Raw genomic sequence first — 20,083 nt, forward strand, 5'->3', positions numbered from 1 at the left:
ATGCTACAACTGCCAGAATGCCTGAATTGGTGGTTCGTTTCCTTCCAAAGCAGCTGCCAGGCCCCTGTTTTTGGATAGGCCTGACCTTGGCTTCTGTGGAGGCGAGCATGTGAAAAACAAGAACATGCAGTCTGTAGTTTGAAGCAGAGCCTGGATTGTACAAAAAAGAGTGATCTCAGGCAAAGTGTTGCAAATTAAGATGTCCTGTTACCTTTTTGTACCTCGATCGAACCAAACTTAACCACAGAGAATGCAAATCAGAAAATGGTCATATGAAATATTTTGTAAGGCTTTTGTAAGATCACAAAAGCTTCAGTGTTTGCAGAGTGGTGGCAGTAGCTTGTGTCTTTCTCAAACTGCTGGCAACCACTGCAGCTTGCTAGCCAACAATACAGTCACTATAGGGTATTCAATACAACACCATCATGGGTCTTTGTAGACATGTGACCACAAACCAGGTAACATTAAAAGTCATTTTGTCCATCACCAGTCATGGGGATGATGTGGGATCAATAAGGCCCCAGTCACACAAGCTGAGAGACTGGTCATTAACCATCTGGGAACCACTGTTCTTGAGGGAAAAGGGAGTATTCCCCATACGGTTGTGAGTGGTTCCTGGAGGTTAACGGCACCCACTGGGAAAATAATTGCTAAAGTCCCAGTTACACAGACGTAGAGACTGGTCAGTGATCTCCATTTTCCCCCAGTGACCCACCTGTCGCTGGGAATACACATTTTCCATTGTGACTGGTGGTTGCCAGATGGTCACTGACAGGTCGGAAGTGTGTGAATAAGGCCTTAGTGAATGCCTAGCAGATAGCTCCTGACAAAGGCTGCCTGTGCCGACACGTTAGTCAAAGCAGTCAAAACCCGTAATCATGCATAACTTGAAGCAAGTTGAAGCAAAAGTTTTAAAAAAACAAACACACACAGTCATCATGAGCGGGAAACAGGATATAGTGAACAGAACTGTTTGTGCAAGTCTGCAAACATGTTTCTTTGTGCTCTGAAGTTGGAGATTTTGACATGGGAGTCTAAGGGCTTTGAGATTGGCTCACAGTTGGATTTTATGAAATTAGTTCAAACATTTAAATACCTTTTATGTATTTAAAACCATTACAGATAAAAGATAATCACTGTAATTAGTTTAATACTATAAGAAGAAAGACATTTTCTGCATGGGCTGTGTGCCTATTCTGGTTAAAGAGGGAGGAACAACTTCAGCTGGAAGTCAGTTGCTTTCACAAATCATGGATGAGTGGTCGATGCAATGAGCGCAGGTTGGCGAAGCAAATGGAAATACCTCAGCGGGACTTCAGAATTTTTATCTGTCAGAGAAATAGATGCAATGATCTGATAGATGTTGCAGGGCTTCAAACTTTCAAATGGAAATGAGACACTTGGGAGAAAAATATGATTTGGGTAATGCTTTCAAGGAGTTTGTCCGGAAAGAGATGTTTGTCAGAGTGATGTCATGATGGGAAGAGAAAAACAACAGTATGTTTCTGTAAACACGGGAACAATCATAAAGATCACCAGAATTTTACTTTAACAGGAGAGCAGCAAGTGGCAGTAACATAACTAAGCAGAGTGACAACTTCCTAAAACTACATAATAATATTACATCATTGTTATTTATTCTTTTTCACAGAATACATAGTATTTTCCGAGCATCTGCAGGCACATTTTCAAAGTAGACTTACATAGTAATGAATAGTCTAGAAGACATAAAGCACAGAAGCAAAAGCCAAAAGCATTAATAATTCACTTCTGTCTTGTGTTTCATGAAAATAAAACCATCAGATCAATAATCTGTAGTGGCTGTATCTGTCTAAGAATGAGCTCTGGTTTTTTCCATGTTACATCATTTGGGGCATGGCTCTGTGGTCAAATAACCAAAAATCAGAATAACTGGGAAGACAAAAGCTGCTTTAACCTCCTAAGACCCGAACTCTTCCACGACATGCATTTTTAATTTCTCTTTGATATTTGGGCATATTGGGGCCCGATGAATGTAAAAACAAAGAATTTCCAGATTTTTTTTTTTAACCTTATTTTTGTTTTTAAGAAAAATAAGGGCCACAAATGAGGATATTCATTTAAAATTTTGATAGAACAGTAGCAGTATAATGTCCTCGTAAATGGATATCAGGCCCATGTAGAGCAAAATTGAGTATTTTGGTCAAAATAACCAAAAATGTGATGTCCACATATGTGGACGGCAGGTCCTAGGAGGTTAAAAAGAAAAAACAACTAAAAATTTCTATGTAAACACTTTCATGAAATCTATTGGTAAATTCAAAGGGGTCTGCTATCAGACAGTGGTATTTTGTAACAACTCACTAGAAAATTAAAAAATGTCGCCCAAAAAAGTTACCAATAGCACGAGAAACCATGTGATCTCAACAACTGATTGGTAAAGTATGACTATAAAAAGGTCTCAGGAGCTTAGAAACAAAGTGACTTCTTTAAGTTTCATGAAGATGATTCGCTCATCCAAGAGGCTTTTTCAGTTCTAAAGCCAAATGGTGGAGAGTCCCGGGTATTTAAACCCTAGTGGGGGCTGTACCTTAAGAGAGTCGTTGACCCTCTATTATTAAACATGTGCTTCATCACATGACCTAAGGTGTGAAAAAAGCGTGGGTCATTATCACCAGTGGTTTTGAGTGAAACCACTGTGAAACCTTGCTCCACCCAATGTGATTTATTGAGGTCACCTGATGCAAGATGCGAGTGGGAGTTGAGGAGCCTGGGAAGGGATTCTAAACAGTCGATTGTAGGTGCAGACAGTTGGTATCGTAAACCATCCCCTTTGCTCAAAGATGTTCACAGTGGACATAGACGGCCTCTTTCACTCCTCTTTCAAACCATCTGTCCAAAATGTGAACACTGGCATCCTCAATAGAGTGACCTTTAACCTTTAAGTGCAGATGTACAGCTGCATTTTGTCCTGTCTTATATACAGGCCTGATTTGACACTGGTGACACTATTGAAGGTAGGCTATACAATTTTAGGTTTAGTTTGGTGAGACAAAGACAGGAAGTGAAACCACAGGAGTCCCACAAGAGAAAGCACTTAAGTAAGAACAGGAAATCAGGACGGCATGCAAAACAGAGGGAGAGAAAAACAAGGAAACACATGAGACAGTAGCAAAATGGAAACATTACAAAAAAAAAAGAAAGGCTATCAGTTAAACCAAAACAAGGATCAAATCTTGGGGAAAAAAACACACCAATGGATGCATCAGGAGCAATTTTGTGTTCCCGTTGTTGCCTAAAGACACTTGGACATGCAAACCAGGGGAGCTGCGGATTAAACCATCAAAATACCTTCCAATTAGTGTGCAGTCTGCTCTAACTCCTGGGCCACGGACCATCCTGAAAGAGCATGTTGTCATTTAAAAGCAATCCTGACTGCACAGACCCACTCACTTTTTTTTTCTTATCACGGATCATCTTTCAGCATTAAACAGAGCATAAATCTACTGCTGCAACTGGAAATCATATTGCTTCAAATATTTATGAACTAAATTTAAATACTGCAGGACCTATGTATACTTCAAATCACAACATTTTACTGGAGGAAAGGGAAAAAACTGTGCCGCATGTCATTGTAGCTTTACTATACCATGAAATTCAAGAGTTCTACCCATTTATGTAGCTATTTGTGTGTTTACTGCGTTAACTGTTTCATCTATCATCCTTTTTTTTTCTTCTTTTGGTATTTGTTGTTGTTCCGGCGGGCACGCAGAATCCTTGAGCAGATGTTGGGGCATGTTTTTGTATAGCTGCAGCATGCTACAGCTTTATGCATTTGCATACTCTTGTTTTGTATGCATCTATACCCTCTGCACATCTGGTTTACTGTGTGTAAAATCTCTGCAGACAATGCAGCGTTATGAATGTATATAGAAGTCCATGCACGTGCAGATTGGTTGGTGCAGCCATGCGTACATGACTGTATGTGTGGATGAGTAGGCTTGCGGATGTAGATGTTTGGAAGATGCACACATACAGTATGTGCATTACATTTACTGTTATTACTTCTTTGGCCCTTGGGTTATTATGTGGAATAGTTTTGGAGATGGGGGGGAGAATGGTTTTATTTACAGAACTATGTAAAGTTCTACAATATTTATCAAGTGAACTGTTGTACGTGTACGTGTAAATATTATAAATAGTCTTAAAAAATATCTGAATTCATTTTAAAGCCTAACAGGGGGGCAGTGAAACACTGCAGTGTTCACAACACTCCACTCAGTACACTTTAGGGTCTGGCCTTTTTAATGTGAATACCTGAAATATTAAGAGGCAGCAGGGAGTATGAGTGGTTTCCAGGTTCAAACATTCTTCCTTGCTGCAGTGTCCTGGAGCAACAAACAAGCCAAAATAAATAAATAAAAAATCAGCTCAAGGACTCGTGTTCTGCTGGTAACCTTGACCTACCTATAAAGTGTGTTCTCCCTGAAGAGCTAAGGGCTAAGGAAGGAAGATTGCACATGAGACTCAATCATAACATTGTGTTTTTAGGAATTTTAAAGGTGGCTTATTTTGTTTTAATGTGAAATGCAGTTCAGTAAAAGCTCAATGGTGTGTATGAACTTTCTCAAAAAGCATATGAACTGAAGCTTGTGGCTTTCAGGTGTTAATTCGAAATGAATATCCAGTGGGTTCAGTAAAAAGCTTTGTAGATCTGATTTTGCAGAGAGTGTAAGTGAGCACTCTGACCTGAAGTGCTCCTACCTTTCTGCTCTCATGTATCATTGCACTGTCATCTTCATTCATCTTTGTTATTGATTCATCTGTGGAATTGCTTTTGCCATGACGCAATCCAGGGAGGAGCCCTGTAGCACAGAGAGGGTATCCACCTCTGACCTTGCACATAAATCATCCCCCTTAATAAAATTGACCTTTTCCATTATTTTTTCTCTCTCGCCATTTCCTGCAGGGTCAAAGCTAAAAAGGGGGTAAACCTGCTCCAAACCAACTCGAAGAGCCCCCAGTGGAAGGTTGAATGGGAGGTGCAGTCTGGCGCTAAGCATTCCATCACCACCATCGATGTGAACAAGAACAAAGCAGTCAAGCAGGGGTAAGTCAACAGCCCTGGGCCTAAACACACTGGGTCTGTCTAACCAACTACTGCCGCTGCAGCTGTTGATTTCTGCTCCTGCTCCAGCTACACAGAGACAGTGATATTTGTCTTCCTTAACTATGGACAAAAGATCTATTTTCCTTTGACTAATCAGTCATTTCAGTTACCTGATGAAAGGCAGCTTCTAAAAGCATATGCTCAGACAGAAGATAAAACACACCATTGTCCCAGCGACTAAAGCACCCTCTGCCTTATAGGCCAAAGTTAAATGAATGAAGATATTATCTGCTTAGTCTCACTACATCTGCCGTCAATTTAGTTTACGTAGAGAGATGAAGTAGATGATTGTGACTGCTGGCATTAAAATACCTTTGAGATGAGATCTTGTCTGAGAGCAGTAATTACCTCAGGCTCCTCAAAAGAGTAAAAACACCACCCAGTCGTGGTCCTGTGGTGTCTGACGGGATAGTAATGGACTCTGTGTGTTTTTCTATTCTATGGTAAATGCAACTTGGTAAATAAAGTAGAGCTGCAAAGAGATTTGCAAGCTTAATGCAGTCTAAATTGCATACAGCTTAATGCATTCGTTAGCATGCGTTTAGGAACAGCCTAATTGATTTGACCGGTAAATGGAGGTGAACCGTGTACGGGATGCTCCGATAACTTTGCTTTTCTTCCACACACTTAAAGGTCCGATTTACCGAAAACAATTCAAACTACAGTATGAAATGAGGCCCTGCAAAGAGGATTTGCTGGTTTGTTTTAGTGCCTGTGCGGTGTGTTCCTCTGTCTCAGTACAACAGAGGTAATAAGTAATTAAGCTGAAATTTGATACTCCAGTCAATGAAATGCTATAATTAAAAAGCTCAACAGGATCTTGTTCATAAGCGATGATAAAATGGAACGTCAGGTTGTCAGGTGGATTGGTGCGTACAGGCCAGCAGTAATGCAGGGATTGCACTAGATCAGGCTGGTAGGGAGAGGGGAACTGAGCTGAAATTAAGAGGTTTCAATTAGATTAATGTTTTAACACCAGAGCCCCAAACATTACAAAACTGGTGGGGGGTCATTCTGACCCCGCCCTGCAAGAACAGAAGCAAAGACAAAGAAGAAATCATTTCTTAAAGAAATTAAGTTGTTAATTTTCCTCGGACCATTTTTATTACAAACAGTATTTGACAATAGAAATATGTGAGATTAAGTTTTAGGGCTTTTATTATTTTTACAAATGATTTCATTACAGTTCAGAAAGGTAAAAGTTATTTTAGCATCTACTAATAAACGGTACAGCAAACAATATAATAACTAACACATCTGAATAATTCAATTATTGCAGATGACCAACATTATGAAAAAGTTAAAAATGAATTTTACATAAGGTGTGGCAGGCCTATTAGTTACGCTAATATAAAGGAAGTATTGAAAACAGAGAGCTTGCTGTGAGCCAGACTGAACCAGTCGGTGGCTGCATTTTAAACCACAGGAGGCTACAACAAAATAACAAGCACGTTTTAATAGATCAATCACTGTGAAAATAGAACAGTGAGAGTTTATGATGTCATCCACCTCCTCTTCCACCAGACCTCATTCAGCATCCATGCTGTTCCTCCCCCATCTGCAGCCCTCTGCCTCATCAGCTCTGCTCCTCAGGCCTGGGTGCCCTGCTCCAGATTTCACCTTTTACTCGTTCAGATTAGCTGTCCCCCCAAGGTCCCCCCCACTTCTCTCCAAACCCAGCAACCCACCCGGCTCTCCGTGCATCCATCATTGACTCTGATCCAGACCAAATATATAACAAAATAAGAGGAAAATAATACAACTGAAATTTGTTACAGGCAAGTGAACAAAGATTCGAATCATATGCAATAACAGATAATTAGCAGAGCAACATCAAAAGCAGTCACATTGGCCAATTTTTCAGTCCTTTGAAATGGACTCAAAATCCCCCATCATAAGTCATCATGAGCTCTGGGTGGTAATTGAAATGTATCTGTTGGATAGCCAGGCTCAGCCTTAGAAATAAGATGTGGAAGATGTTCACAGTGAAGACAGTGTACCAAAAGGCACTAGCTGAGGCAGTTTGGACATGTGATTAGGATCCCGCATAGGTGCCTTTTCCAGGAGGTTTCGGGCACGCCCAGCTCGGAGGAGATTCCAGGGTAGACCCAGAATACACTGAAGGGACTATATCATCCTCCCTCGGAGTGTCTCAGGATTCCCCAGGAGAGGCTCTAGGAAACTGTTGCTGAGGAGAAGATCTAGAATATCCTTCTTAGCCCGATGGAAGGAAAATGAAAGAAAGGAAGGTCGCCATAATTTTTTAAACGATTATTTCTTTGGTGTTATGGTTCTAATGGAGTGCACTGGCAGTAGAGATTCTGGGTCTTACAGAGTAAAAGAGTAGTAATCTTTAAAAACTGTCCGGGAGAAATGCTTTTAAATAAATCTAAAAATCTATTTGCCTCATTATTGTTTTATTGGTAAAAAATAAAAGCAAAAAATCGGAGCAAATGCACAAATATGTTTAATTGCTATTAACGTTGGGTGCACACACCCTGTAAACAGGTGCTTCCACAATAACACAGTGAACATTCATTATGGGTTTTTACAAGAGTGCAGTTTCCCCAGCCTGCGAGCTTGATCCACTGAGGGAAAGCAACTAAAAATTAGCAACTATAAATCACAATATGTGATGGGTTCAATTTATTAAGACCTGAAGGACTGGGAGCTTGGCTAGAGACGTTAGCAACTGCTGGTCTATATATTGGCATCCCTGCGGAGTCCTGATGGTTGGGAGAAGGAAAAGAGCAGCAAGGAAGAAAACAGAATAACCTCACCTGAGAAAGAGGTCCACCATTTCTCTCTTGTTTACTTCTTAGTGCCTCCTTAGCGACAGCCGTCCTTGCTATATTTAGTGACCCGTGTCATGTAGTCTTTGCCACCCTGTCACCATGTGGGAAATGTCCAGTTGGGGGTCAAGCATGGACAGAAAAACAGTGTGTCACACTGCATTTTCTCAAAAACCAAGTCAATTGAGTGGCCACCTAGAGCAAAACCACCAAACAATGAGCCTCTAAAGTCAAGCAGTGGAGTCGGGGATTCATGCCTCATTCCCATAAAATCGATTGAACATGAGCTTGAAATCCGTTTTATATAAAAGGCACCCACGCCATGTTGAAAACTGTTGTGAAATTCATTCACATTGCTTATATTTGGGGTTGTCATTTTTTACGATGGTATTTCCAGACAGTTCGAACACTAAATTGAACTCGAAATTACTGATATGCTTTATTTATGATGTACTTTGTGACACTGGCAAATTATTTGTATTCCTAAAGTCGTTTCATAGATATAAGAATACATTTTATTTTATGTGTCTTTAAAATGATCAAAGAGTTAGAGTAAACAAAAATAACTCTCAAGTCAATCAAAGCCATTATCTATCTATCTATCTATCTATAGAAGAAAAAAAAAACACCCATCTCGCCCCTGCGGGCGGTTTTATCCTTCAAGCTCGGGTCCTCTACCAGAGGCCTGGGAGCTTGAGGTTCCTGCGCAGTATCTTAGCTGTTCCCAGGACTGCGCTCTTCTGGACAGAGATCTCCGATGTTGTTCCCGGGATCTGCTGGAGCCACTCGCCTAGCTTGGGAGTCACCGCACCTAGTGCTCCGATTACCACGGGGACCACCGTTACCTTCACCCTCCACATCCTCTCGAGCTCTTCTCTGAGCCCTTGGTATTTCTCCAGCTTCTCGTGTTCCTTCTTCCTGATGTTGCTGTCATTCGGAACCGCTACATCGATCACTACAGCCGTCTTCTTCTGTTTGTCTACCACCACTATGTCCGGTTGGTTAGCCACCACCATTTTGTCCGTCTGTATCTGGAAGTCCCACAGGATCTTAGCTCGGTCATTCTCCATCTTTCTCCATCACCCTAGATATATATATATATATATATATATATATATATATATATATATATATATATATATATATATATATATATGTGTATGTGTGTGTGTGTGTATATATATATATATACACACACACGTGTGTGTGTGTTTAGATATAGATATATATAGATATGTCAAACTGTTGGCTTGTTTGCCATTTTCACAAATGTGGCAAAGCTGCTTTGGCTTTTTTTTTTCTTTTATGTTACTACTGGGCAGCATGAGTCATACAGAACATGGGGCAGTTCAGGAAATTTAAATACATAAGTCGTTCTATCTATACTTGAGACAGAAATAGCATTTTGTATGACAGTGATTGCTCTTAATCTGGGAGGACAAAGATTTAGGATTCAGCCCTGATAATCAGCCTGTCTGTCTGCTGGAGTTGGCATGTTTCCCCTGGGTCAGAGTTAGCTTTCTCTTTATGCTCTTGTTTCCTCCAGCAGTCCAAAGACATGCATGTTAGGCCACAGTGACAGAGGCTTAGATGGACCAGTCAGTGACCCACAGGTAATCACCAGTCACTAGGGAAAAGTATGTATTCTGCAACCAGCTGGGGCCAGTTTCATGTGGTGGCAGCCATCAACCTCCAGCAACCACTCGCCAACCACCGGTGGAAAATACACATTATTTTCTATAAACCATCGCTTTGTAGATAGATGGTGACTTGTCTCTATATCTGTCTAACCGGAGCCTAATCTAGTGATTCTAAGTTGGCCGTAAATGTGAATGTGAGTGGTTGTCAACTCCTGTGCCCATCATAGTGCCATAGGTTGGACCCCGTGAAAGCAGAGATTCGCCATAGCTCCCTACAACAAGTGATCAAGAAAGTAGATGAATGAGATCTAATAACCATTATTACAGTGGTCTAAATTATGTCTTAATTTGCAGCTGTGCTGAACTTGGGTCAACTAACCCAAACTAGTAAAAGATGTCTATCAGTGGGACAGAAAACAACATTTTCTCATTTAATTTAGTATTGACTACTCTAAAGTAAATGGATCTATTACATGTTTAGTTGCAAAAATACAACTAAATTGGCATTACTTCTTTCATTCTGACAAAAACAAACTGACAAATGTTGCCATGCAACCTGGTTACATGTATTTTAATGGTGTCTTTTGGGAATGACTTATCACGCCCACATTTCTTTAAGCAATCTTTTTTATTCTATTCTGTTATGACTAAAGGAAGTCTGCTCCTTCCTCTTTTTTCTTCTTTGAGCTAAATCATGAAGGTAGGTGAAAATTTCCCTCTTACATTTTAAGCAAGACTCAATGTGCAGAAGCCTAAGACTCAAAGACTTTACAGTAATGAGCCCAAAAATACATGAATACTCAAGACAGTTCTTTCCCTAATCACCCAATTAAATGTGGTAATAGGGAGAAATCTATTCTGTTTTCTAAGTTCAATAATTGTTCTCGTTCATATGTTTTGTTTTGTTTTTTTGGTTACCACTAAGCAAGTCACCAGTCTCAGTCAGACACATGCACAAACACGCACTCTGCTAAAAGCATACACACAGCAGCATCATTTTGCATCTCATTGGCGAACACATCTGAGCACCAATTCTGTTTGAACATCTGGTTTTGTTTACTCAAAATTACCTGAAACTGAGGAAATGGGGTGACAATGTTTTCCCTTCAGGGCGCGTTGTTGATCTCTTCATCACTCTCCGCTCTTTATTATTCTTTAGCTGTCCTCATCAGCTCGCACTTCAGCCGGCGCTGGAATTATTCAACATATTTCTTTGTCTGTAACCCTCCATCTGGAACGGTCCCATTCTAACAGCAGCTCGTTGATAACGCCACATGAACCGATGCATTATTGATCGCGGTCAATGGGTTTCAAATGAATAATGTTCTTGAAAACACTGTGGCAATGCCTCTGTCATTTAATAAGATGTTTCTTAGTTCAGTTTAATAATTCAGGGTTAAACAAGAGAAGCAGGGAAAAGACTTGGAGAACATTTTTAAATGCCAATATTGACTCTTAACAAAGGCTTCAGGAGGACAGGCGAGTACAGTGTTTTGCAAAGCTGCTTCGTCGTCACTGATGTTTGCCCGTTTTTGACTCTGCAAAGGAGAGAAAATGTGTTTCTTAGCACAAAAGATGTCCTCTGTTGGCCTGTGTACACAAACTGTTTCCACACTCAAGTAAGACTCTTTCAATGAACACAATGCACGGTTTACTTTGTTGGCATGTTTTATGATCCAGAAAAGTGCTTTTTCCTGAAATGTGGGGAAAAGCAGCAGATAGTGACTCAGTTTTAGGAGTTTTTAAGGCCCCAAACTTTAGCTGTTTGTTGGTGTATGTGAGCATTAGGGCTTTTTAAAAAGTCATTTAATAGAAATAAACTGGATTACACAGATTACAGACTAGAATAACCTGTCATTCTAGTCAAACAGCACATGTTGAAGTGTTGTTTTAACTTTTAAGCAAACTTTGACTTTGTTTTAAATGTTCAAAAAGTCATACTTAAGGGCTGTAGTACCATAGACTTAAGCATGAACCATTTTCAACTCTTTGTTCATCGTTTTTGTTCTCCTGCTTTTGTAACCCTGCCTTGCAGCGCTTTGATCCAATGAACACTCCCTGTTAATCAGTTCAAACAGACCTTTGATCAAAGAACGAAAATCCCCCTGAGCTCTGAAAAAGCCCCAAGCTGCAGCTTTTAAAATATATACTTTGTGCTATACACACAGAACATCATTAAGTTAATGGAGACAAGGCCAGACTTTCTTGAGCCATGGTTTCTCCCTTCGTTTGTGAAATCACACATTTAAGATTTCACCGCCCACTAATATTTAAAAATGCCTTTGTGTTGAGTTTTGTGGCTCCATCATTAGCTCAAGTGAGTCATCATTAATAATTGCATGATAGCTTTAAGAAGGGGAGGTGTCCATGGATCCAAAAAGTCCATCCGGGGTTCCTTTCCAAATGGTTTACATCTTCAAGGAGTCGCTGTATGGAAGCTCCAACACTATCTAGTTTGACTTCTTCATCACAGTCTGCTTTTTGTACAGCTGCATTGTTGGACTGTAAATCCACTTCCCGAAAACCAGTCACATGGTTGTGGTACTTAGTATCCTGGACGAGGCTACAAATCACAAAATGTATGTCTTAAATAATTTGGTAGCACTTTATAATAATTTTACACCATTAAGCATTATTAAGGCATTAGTAAGTGCTTAAGTCATCATTTATACAGCATTACTCCTCCTTAGTATTCCATTAATAATACAGATATTATTATGACCATGTTTTTCTGATTACTATTAAGATTCTTACTAGCAGTGATGTAGCGGCAGCGATAGCTGTACATGGTGTAACATTAACAGATGGATAAACATACCTGTATTTATAAATGACACACTAAGGAGGAGCAGTGATATATAAATGATGAATTAAGCACTTATAACATATAACATAATACCACATTAATATTTTTTTATGCCTTAACTTTTGTTTTTCATAGATGCTGGTTTAAAAACTAGAAAAACAACTAGCTTAATTATTAGTGTATCTATTATTACTATTAGTTTTTCATTTTTCCTTTTATGTATGTATTTATTAGTCTGTTTTTAATGGGCACACTGTACATTAGTAAACAGACCTGTAACTCATCAGTACTTCCTGGCTGGATAATAAAAGCAAAATAAAAAAAATTATCATATAAACATACAACATTACAGATATTTAAAAAACCCCCCCAAAAAAAACCACATACCAACGAGGCAACAGGAGGACAAAATCATCTCGGTGCCCACAGAACTGATTAATACAACCATATCTATAACGGGCATTTAAATGTTGTATGTATTGTCTATGATTTCAGAAATAAGGCAGTGTGCTTGCAAAAAACAGAGTAATCTCCGCTCCTGTAAAATAAAAAAATGACGATGGTTATTTATTGAAAACCTTTTAAAGTTATTTTTTATAAAAACTGTAATAGGTTTAAACCATTTAGACCATGTTGTACCATAATAATGAATATGGGAGATGTGTGGACATGTCGTTTTGTTTTTATATAAAGTCAGCCAGAATAAATGTAATAATGAAACTTTTTAAAATTTAAGACTCAAATTAAAGTTTAACTATGATTCGCAGGTATTTGTGGTCGTCTACAGCAGGAGTTTGTCTCCTAAAATGTAAATGTTAGATTCCTCCACAGAATGGCCTCATTTGGTGAAAAACACACACACTGATTTAGATCCCAATTAAAATTGTTAAAAAGTGTTATCTAATGAGGTACACTACACATACACAGTGAGTTGGACAAGTCTTGTTTGATTTAGTTCAGCAGGAGAATTAATTAGGGCTAATATAATTAGGTGTATGTTGTTCTGGTGGACGGGTTACAGCAATGGGAAATCAGGGCATCAATGCAGGACAGTGACAGCACTGACATTTCAAAGTGAACCATCGGAAAATTTTAGCCTAAATTGTAAACGGGAGAAAAAGTCACATGAGTGGGTCTGCCGTGCAGGATTTCCTCCAGAAAAGTAGATAATGGACACAGGGACATTCATCGGATGAAGCCGATTGTTGTAAAAAATGTGTACCAAAACACACTAGAGCTGACATCTGTTCATTGATTTTCTTCCACTTATCTAATTCAGGGTCATTCAGGTGCCACCGGGTGAGAAGCAGGGTAAACACCTGGACAGGTCCACAGTCTATCACAGGGCCAACACATAGAGACAGACAACATTCACACTTACTTTCACACCTATGGGCAATTTCAAATCAGCAGTTAACCTAACGTGCATGTGCTTGGACTGTGGGAAGAAGCCAGAGTACCCGGAGGGAAGCCATGCAGGCACAGGGAGAACGTGCAAACTCCACACAGAACACCCCAGGTGGCCCGTGGATTTGAACCAGACCTTCTTGGCTGTGATTTGACTGAGCTGACTGTGCATTTTTTTGCTTTTAAGATTATTTTTCTGTCTGTAATACAGCCAAGCAGAAAATGAAGTGGCATTAACTGGCAAGACAAAGATCTAAAGTGAAACATGAAGCTCATACTCTGGAGTTGTTCTGTGGAGTCACGATGCAGATAACAGCAATGTAAAGAAGCAGAGAGGCCATGTTAAGCCATGTGGTAACAGATAGCAGTGCCATAATTCCTCAGATCTGCTCTTTTGATTCAGATCTAAAAACTAATGTCATAATGTCAAGTGAATCTACAGCTCTTTGAGTCAAAAAATCCGAGCTTTTCTTCTGCAGCTCTCAGCTACAGTTTCATATTTTGCAGTTCACTCTTATAAAAAAGAAGTGTGCCCTCTAACCTAAACCATTGTATTGTGAACATCATTTTCCTTCCCTCCAGCATGGTGGCAGGCAACATAGTATTGAGCGGCTGTACCTGCACTCACTCTAGTGGGCCGTATTGATGACAGTTTGAGTGTGTCACAGACAGACGGAGGTGTTTGTTTTCACTGAGTGATGTCGAGACAAATAGGCTGAGATCTCATCTCGGTGTTCCTGAGAGGAACCTTTTGTGGGCGGACGGTTGTACATGGAGTTTGATCCAGCTTTCATTAAAAGCCTCTCAGACCGAATGCTGGGATGGCTTTCTGCTTTTTGTGAAGGACAGATAGCTACTGCTTCGGTTTTCGCTAAAGGTGAGGCTTGGGTGGGATGATTCTCGCAGCAGCTGGAAAGAGAATTAATTTGCCTCTTCACCACCAGCGAGACTGTTTAATGTTAGGCTTGTTGAACCTGAGGATTACAAGCCCAACAAGCAGAATTTTCATAATAAGAAGGCCGCTGTGGTTCTCGAATCGTTGGCATGGTTGTGATAGTAATAAGCTAAGCAAAAGTTTCTGGTAGATGCAGGCACAAAGGGTGATGGTGTTCAGATAGTTTGTGTGCATGGCCATGAGAACAATCAGGTTACCTACCAATAGCGATTGATCAGTTAGAAGCAAATCTGCAGCCCATTTAATGACGTCTATTCCAAAGTGAGAGGCAGAACAGAATTTGCAATCTCCTTGCACAGACTCAACACTCAGACCTTAGGATAGAAGGAGAAAGCTGGCGAGATTAGGGAGCAGTGATTGGTTATTGACAAGACCCTTCTCTCTGTTTCATTTAAAGTCAATCCCTGAATAAGTCGTTGTATATGATAACTTAATAAAGTGAGTAGGAAAACCATTAGAAAACTATTATTTCTCAATAATGCCCCCTTTACCACTCTTATATAAGTAAAGGATATAGGAACATTTTAAAAAATCTAATATCAGGGGTTTTTTTTTTCTTTAACTGTGCACTGTAATTACAGTACATGCCAATTGTGTTGTTCCCTGCCTTTAAGATAGTTCCTTATTTTTCAAAATGTAAGCATATCATTAGTTAAAATGAGAAAATTTCAGCACGCTGTCTGCTGATGGCTGGGATATGTGTTAAGTTCCAGTGTGAGACCTCGAGAAACACTGCTGTCGTGTCTGAAATGTTACATTTAGAAAGTGCTTTAATTTTCCAAGAAACCAAAGAAATTGGTGACTGAGTGCGTGTTTCTTAAACCTAAACTTAAATTTAGGAAGAAAAACAAAACAATTAGCATAAAAACACAAATAAATTCACACAACAGCAACAACATGCAACATCCTCCCTTTCTCTCTGCAAGGCGGACAATGAATTAAGTAATGCTGGTTGAAAAAGGGAGACAATTAAAAGGAGATGCAGTTAAATACTGAAAAATAAGTGCCAGTCAGGAACTGCGTCGATCCAGAACACCAGCTAAAACACTGTGTGAGCTGAAGATCAGTTTCATGTGAATATGTGTGAAGTTCTCTCTGTGTGTCTCCTCTCTGCCCAATTGGTCACAGCAGATGGCCCCACCCCCTCCCTGAGCCTGGTTGTGCCGGAGGTTTCTTCCTGTTAAAAGGGAGTTTTTCTTTCCCCCTGTCACCAAAGTGCTTGCTCATAGGGGGTCATGTGATTGTTGGGTTCTTCTCTGTATCTATTATTGTAGGGTCTACCTTACAATATAAAGCACCTTGAGGCGACTGGTACTGTGATTTGACGCTGTATAAATGAAATTGAATTGAAGTTTTTGGATACTTGTACTTGATGTTTTGATATAAAAACATATAAAGGTATCTCTCTCTGTTCTAAAAGTGTATCCTGATTATTTTATATGACTGCTTTTCTACATGTGTTTTTTTGCTGTAATCGGTGTATTCCTAGTAAATGTTTGCTGGTCACCAACAGGCATGGCGAACATTTGAAAATATACATTTTTATATCATTTTGACAGATTATTGCTGTTATAAATACTACAATTTACATTGTAATTTGCTTGCCAAGTAAAAATAAAAACCTGATATCTGGATATCCCTAAACAGACGGTAGAGTGAGCCAGCAATATTAGCATTCTGCTGGTTTGCATGAGCAGAGCGGAGCGGAATAATGACCCAATCTAAACTCTTGTTTCAGTCTGCCCCTGGCTATGACCTTTAAGATTCTATAGCATTGTTATCTACCTTGTATCTGTCAGGAAATCTGATGAAGACAGTGAAGGAGCTGTTTATGATCCCGCCGACTGAATGAAAAGTTGCGATAGGGCGTTGTCATCATCGACTATGGCTGACAACTCTCAGCTCTTCAGCTCTGCTGAATGCGCGACATTGATTTGACTAGAGCAAAAACCAAATCCTAGAGCCAAGATTTTAATCAGAGGTCTTGTCCAGGGCAGCTTTGTGGCCATTGATTCACTGATCCAACCACAAAACTGTGATCAATCTTGAAACAGCTCCTTTCTATTCAAGAGAAAAAAAGCTACGGCCTTATTTTGGAGGTGATCACCTGCTTATGTATAAGATTATATGCAGAACTTATATATATGGTGTGCTATTGAAGGTCTACAGAAAGTTCTACTTTAAGATATGTAAATGTAGAATCGCTTTGAGTAAAGAACAAATACTGAAATTGCGCCGTCTGAGAAGTATCTATTCAGCTCTAAAGCTCTTGGCTGCAGTGTTTCACACGCTGAAGTCTTAATGAATGCATTATTTCTTCGTTTCAACTCAAGGGTAACTCGGGGACAGCGTTAAAAATAAATTAAAAGCAGTGTGTCAACCACACACTAAATAACATTTTTAATAATTAAGCGCTATCTAGTCAACAATTTCATCACTGAAAACAAATATACTGCCAGAATTTCTGCATATGTACACTCTCCTGTGTTTGGATGAATATGTTGCTATGAGCAGTGTTTGACATTTACGCTGGGCTCTGTTTGATGGCTGTCTCCTTGCGGTCTGGCAGGGATGTTGTGGGCAATGTCGAGGTGATGCAGCTGGACTTTGAGATGGAGAACTTCACCAGCCTCTCGGTAACCAGAAGGATCAACTGGAACATTGATTATAAGGGACAAAACCCGCCACCTGATTCAGAGAAGGTCGTGACAGAACTGACGGTAGTGCAGCGGGACATTCAGGCCATCATCCCTCTGGCCATGGTGAGTAATGAGAAATTCATGTAGATGTCATTTTTAAACATTCACATTCATTTTATTTTACTCAATAATATTTAATTTCAAATGCTGATCAATTAAGTAATTTATAGTTAAGCTGTTAGTGTAGGTTTCTGCCTTAAGCCTTTGAAATATAACACATATTTTGCGGTCACAAAATATTTTACTAGTAAAACCATCACTAGGTCTGATATTATGAGCCAAATTCTGTGTGGACTATTACATTAGCCATTGTGTGACTTCCATAGAAGCAGAATAATACACTGGTTGGTTTCATTAAAAGTTCAGTACCCTTGTACAATATAACTCTGACAATGTGTTAGTGCTGCAACATGCTTATGTAAGGTTCTGAATAACAGGGACTCATTTCTACTACTACTAAACTCTAAGTACAGTGGAAAAAAAACACAGCTTTGGTAAATAAGAGACAGTCTGTTATATTGCAAATGAGAAATACGTTATACTCTAGATATTTTTGTAAATAGTGCATACCTATTTGTAAGTACTGGCACACAAAACAGATGTTTCAGTTTGTTACTGTTAAATATCACTAAAATACCGGCTGTTACAGTCACCAGTATTTTACGGGACTGCAGTGATTTATTTAAACAGGAAGAGAATGTATAGAATAGAATAATCTACACTTTGGAATGCTAATCAGTTACAGTATTCAGTTTTGTTTATATAAAATGTTACATTACTGTACATTTCCTGTGTTTTTATAGCAATTTTTTGCGGGATTAGTCATTTAACAGTAGCAAGTAACCGTACAGTACAAGATTTTTACGTATTTCTTCTGAAATGTCTAATAGCCATTCACTTTCTGCTTCCTGATTCTTCAGTGTCAGTGTAAATTGCAAACCTGACTTAATTTTTAACATTTTTTTTTATATTATTTTTCCTTTTAATCAGCGCACATTCATTCCTCAGCAGGTCTAGTTTCAGTATACAATGTGTGCAGAGCATTCTGGACACAGACAGCTTGCCATTGCACATACATCCAATCAACACCTACGCCGTCTGCAGCGACTTACTGATTGTTCAGAGCCGACCGGTCCAAGTGTCCATTACTCTTCTAATCTGGACTCTTCCTTTTGCCTTTTGAAAGGTGGCAATTATTGAGCATTGTAAAAAGATTATGGAAGCAAAGAGAAATTAATCAGCCAAGCAGTGCTGAGAACATCCAACTACACCTGCCTTTGTGCTTAACTCTCTTGTGGTTTTGGCGGAGTTGTTTAGTGTATTGAAATCCGCTATTTTGCCAGTAATGAGACCATATTGTTCATGGCACATAATACAGCAGACTGCGTGGAGCAGTAAATGTCTAAGAATTGCTCAAAGCTTTTTTCTGAGGATGTTTGCATATTCATAGGAGCAAAGGCCATCAACCCTTTACAAACATTAAGCTGTTCCACCAGTACAGAGTTAGCTAATGTTTTCTCTTACAATACAGAAAATATGCTTTTAAAAATATTTTAAGACATAAGAAGGAGCTCTACACTGACAACTCCTAAGGCTTTGTGCTTCTAATAACAGCTCTTGGTTATCTGTTATATATTTGCATAATTAGAACAGTTCTGCATCTAAAGCTCCATTAAATATACTGCAGTTATGACTTTGTGTGATTCACATCTGTTGTAACATAAGGTTCGCTTAATATCTCTGGGCCCCTTGATATTTGGGATTAGCATGCATCTTGCACCCAGATGTGTTTCGCTGCATTGCAGAAATAGATTTCTGCCTATATGACTTTGCCCTGTAAAATTTACAATCCAAACCAGGCTGCATGGAAGAATTTGCCACCTCTACTCTCTCCTCACTTGGTCGAATTGTTTATTGTAATGGCTTTCAGTTGCAGTCGCTAAGCGCAGCCATCATGTAAATGCTAAAAGGAGATTGGCATTCTTGTCATTTTACTATTTTAGTTGTTGTGGAATTTCATGGCCATCGCTAAAAATACTTCCCTGCTTGTTTTCAAACTAAAAGGAAGAAAATGATCTGTAACAAATTGCACAATGAGACCAGTCAGGCTTGATCAATTTAAAAAGTTTTCACATCAGTGGAATTTAGAGTGCTTCCAATTAGTCTATCAAGGATTGCTGACATTGTTCAATGACATAAATAGACACAGTTCACTTAAAAATCAAACTTGAGACAATCTCATTTCCACTAAACCTCATGAATCTAGTGAACAAAGCCTAAACTTAAAAAACGATTATGAGCAGGCAACATTTACTATTTCCAGATGTCAGGATCCAATATGGTCACCTTGAAAAAGGAGAGTATCTTGTAAATAGGCTTTTTTTTTTTCATATCAAAGAGTGAGAGTGATGACCCTTCTGGTCCAGATAGAAATGTAACACACTTTCAGAACCGATGATAAAAACAATGCAAACTGAAAACAGGTGGGTCTATCAGAACAAAAGGAGAAGTCCAACTGATCGTCGCAGATTCTTAAGTAGCTTAAGTTTAGCTCCTCTCCCCTTGAAGGTCTCCCCCTCAGGCAGCACAGAGGGGCTTCCAGCTCCTCTTCCAGCCGTGTTTAGACAACTCTGTA

The 20,083-nt window shown here is 39.3% G+C and overlaps 1 protein-coding gene across 2 annotated transcripts in view; it reads left to right on the plus strand.

The window, feature by feature from the left end:
- The window catches only part of tmem132e (transmembrane protein 132E), a 436,417-nt gene that overhangs the window by 356,913 nt on the left and 59,421 nt on the right, over positions 1-20,083 (plus strand). For both annotated transcript variants that reach the window (XM_063485752.1, XM_063485750.1), the window contains exons 3-4: positions 4,949-5,089; positions 17,319-17,511. In XM_063485752.1, the coding sequence (XP_063341822.1) occupies positions 4,949-5,089; positions 17,319-17,511 (334 nt within the window). The remainder of the gene's footprint in view (positions 1-4,948; positions 5,090-17,318; positions 17,512-20,083) is intronic.

This window comes from Pelmatolapia mariae, linkage group LG10_11 (genome assembly GCF_036321145.2).
Source record: "Pelmatolapia mariae isolate MD_Pm_ZW linkage group LG10_11, Pm_UMD_F_2, whole genome shotgun sequence".
NCBI classification, from domain to species: Eukaryota; Metazoa; Chordata; class Actinopteri; order Cichliformes; family Cichlidae; genus Pelmatolapia; species Pelmatolapia mariae.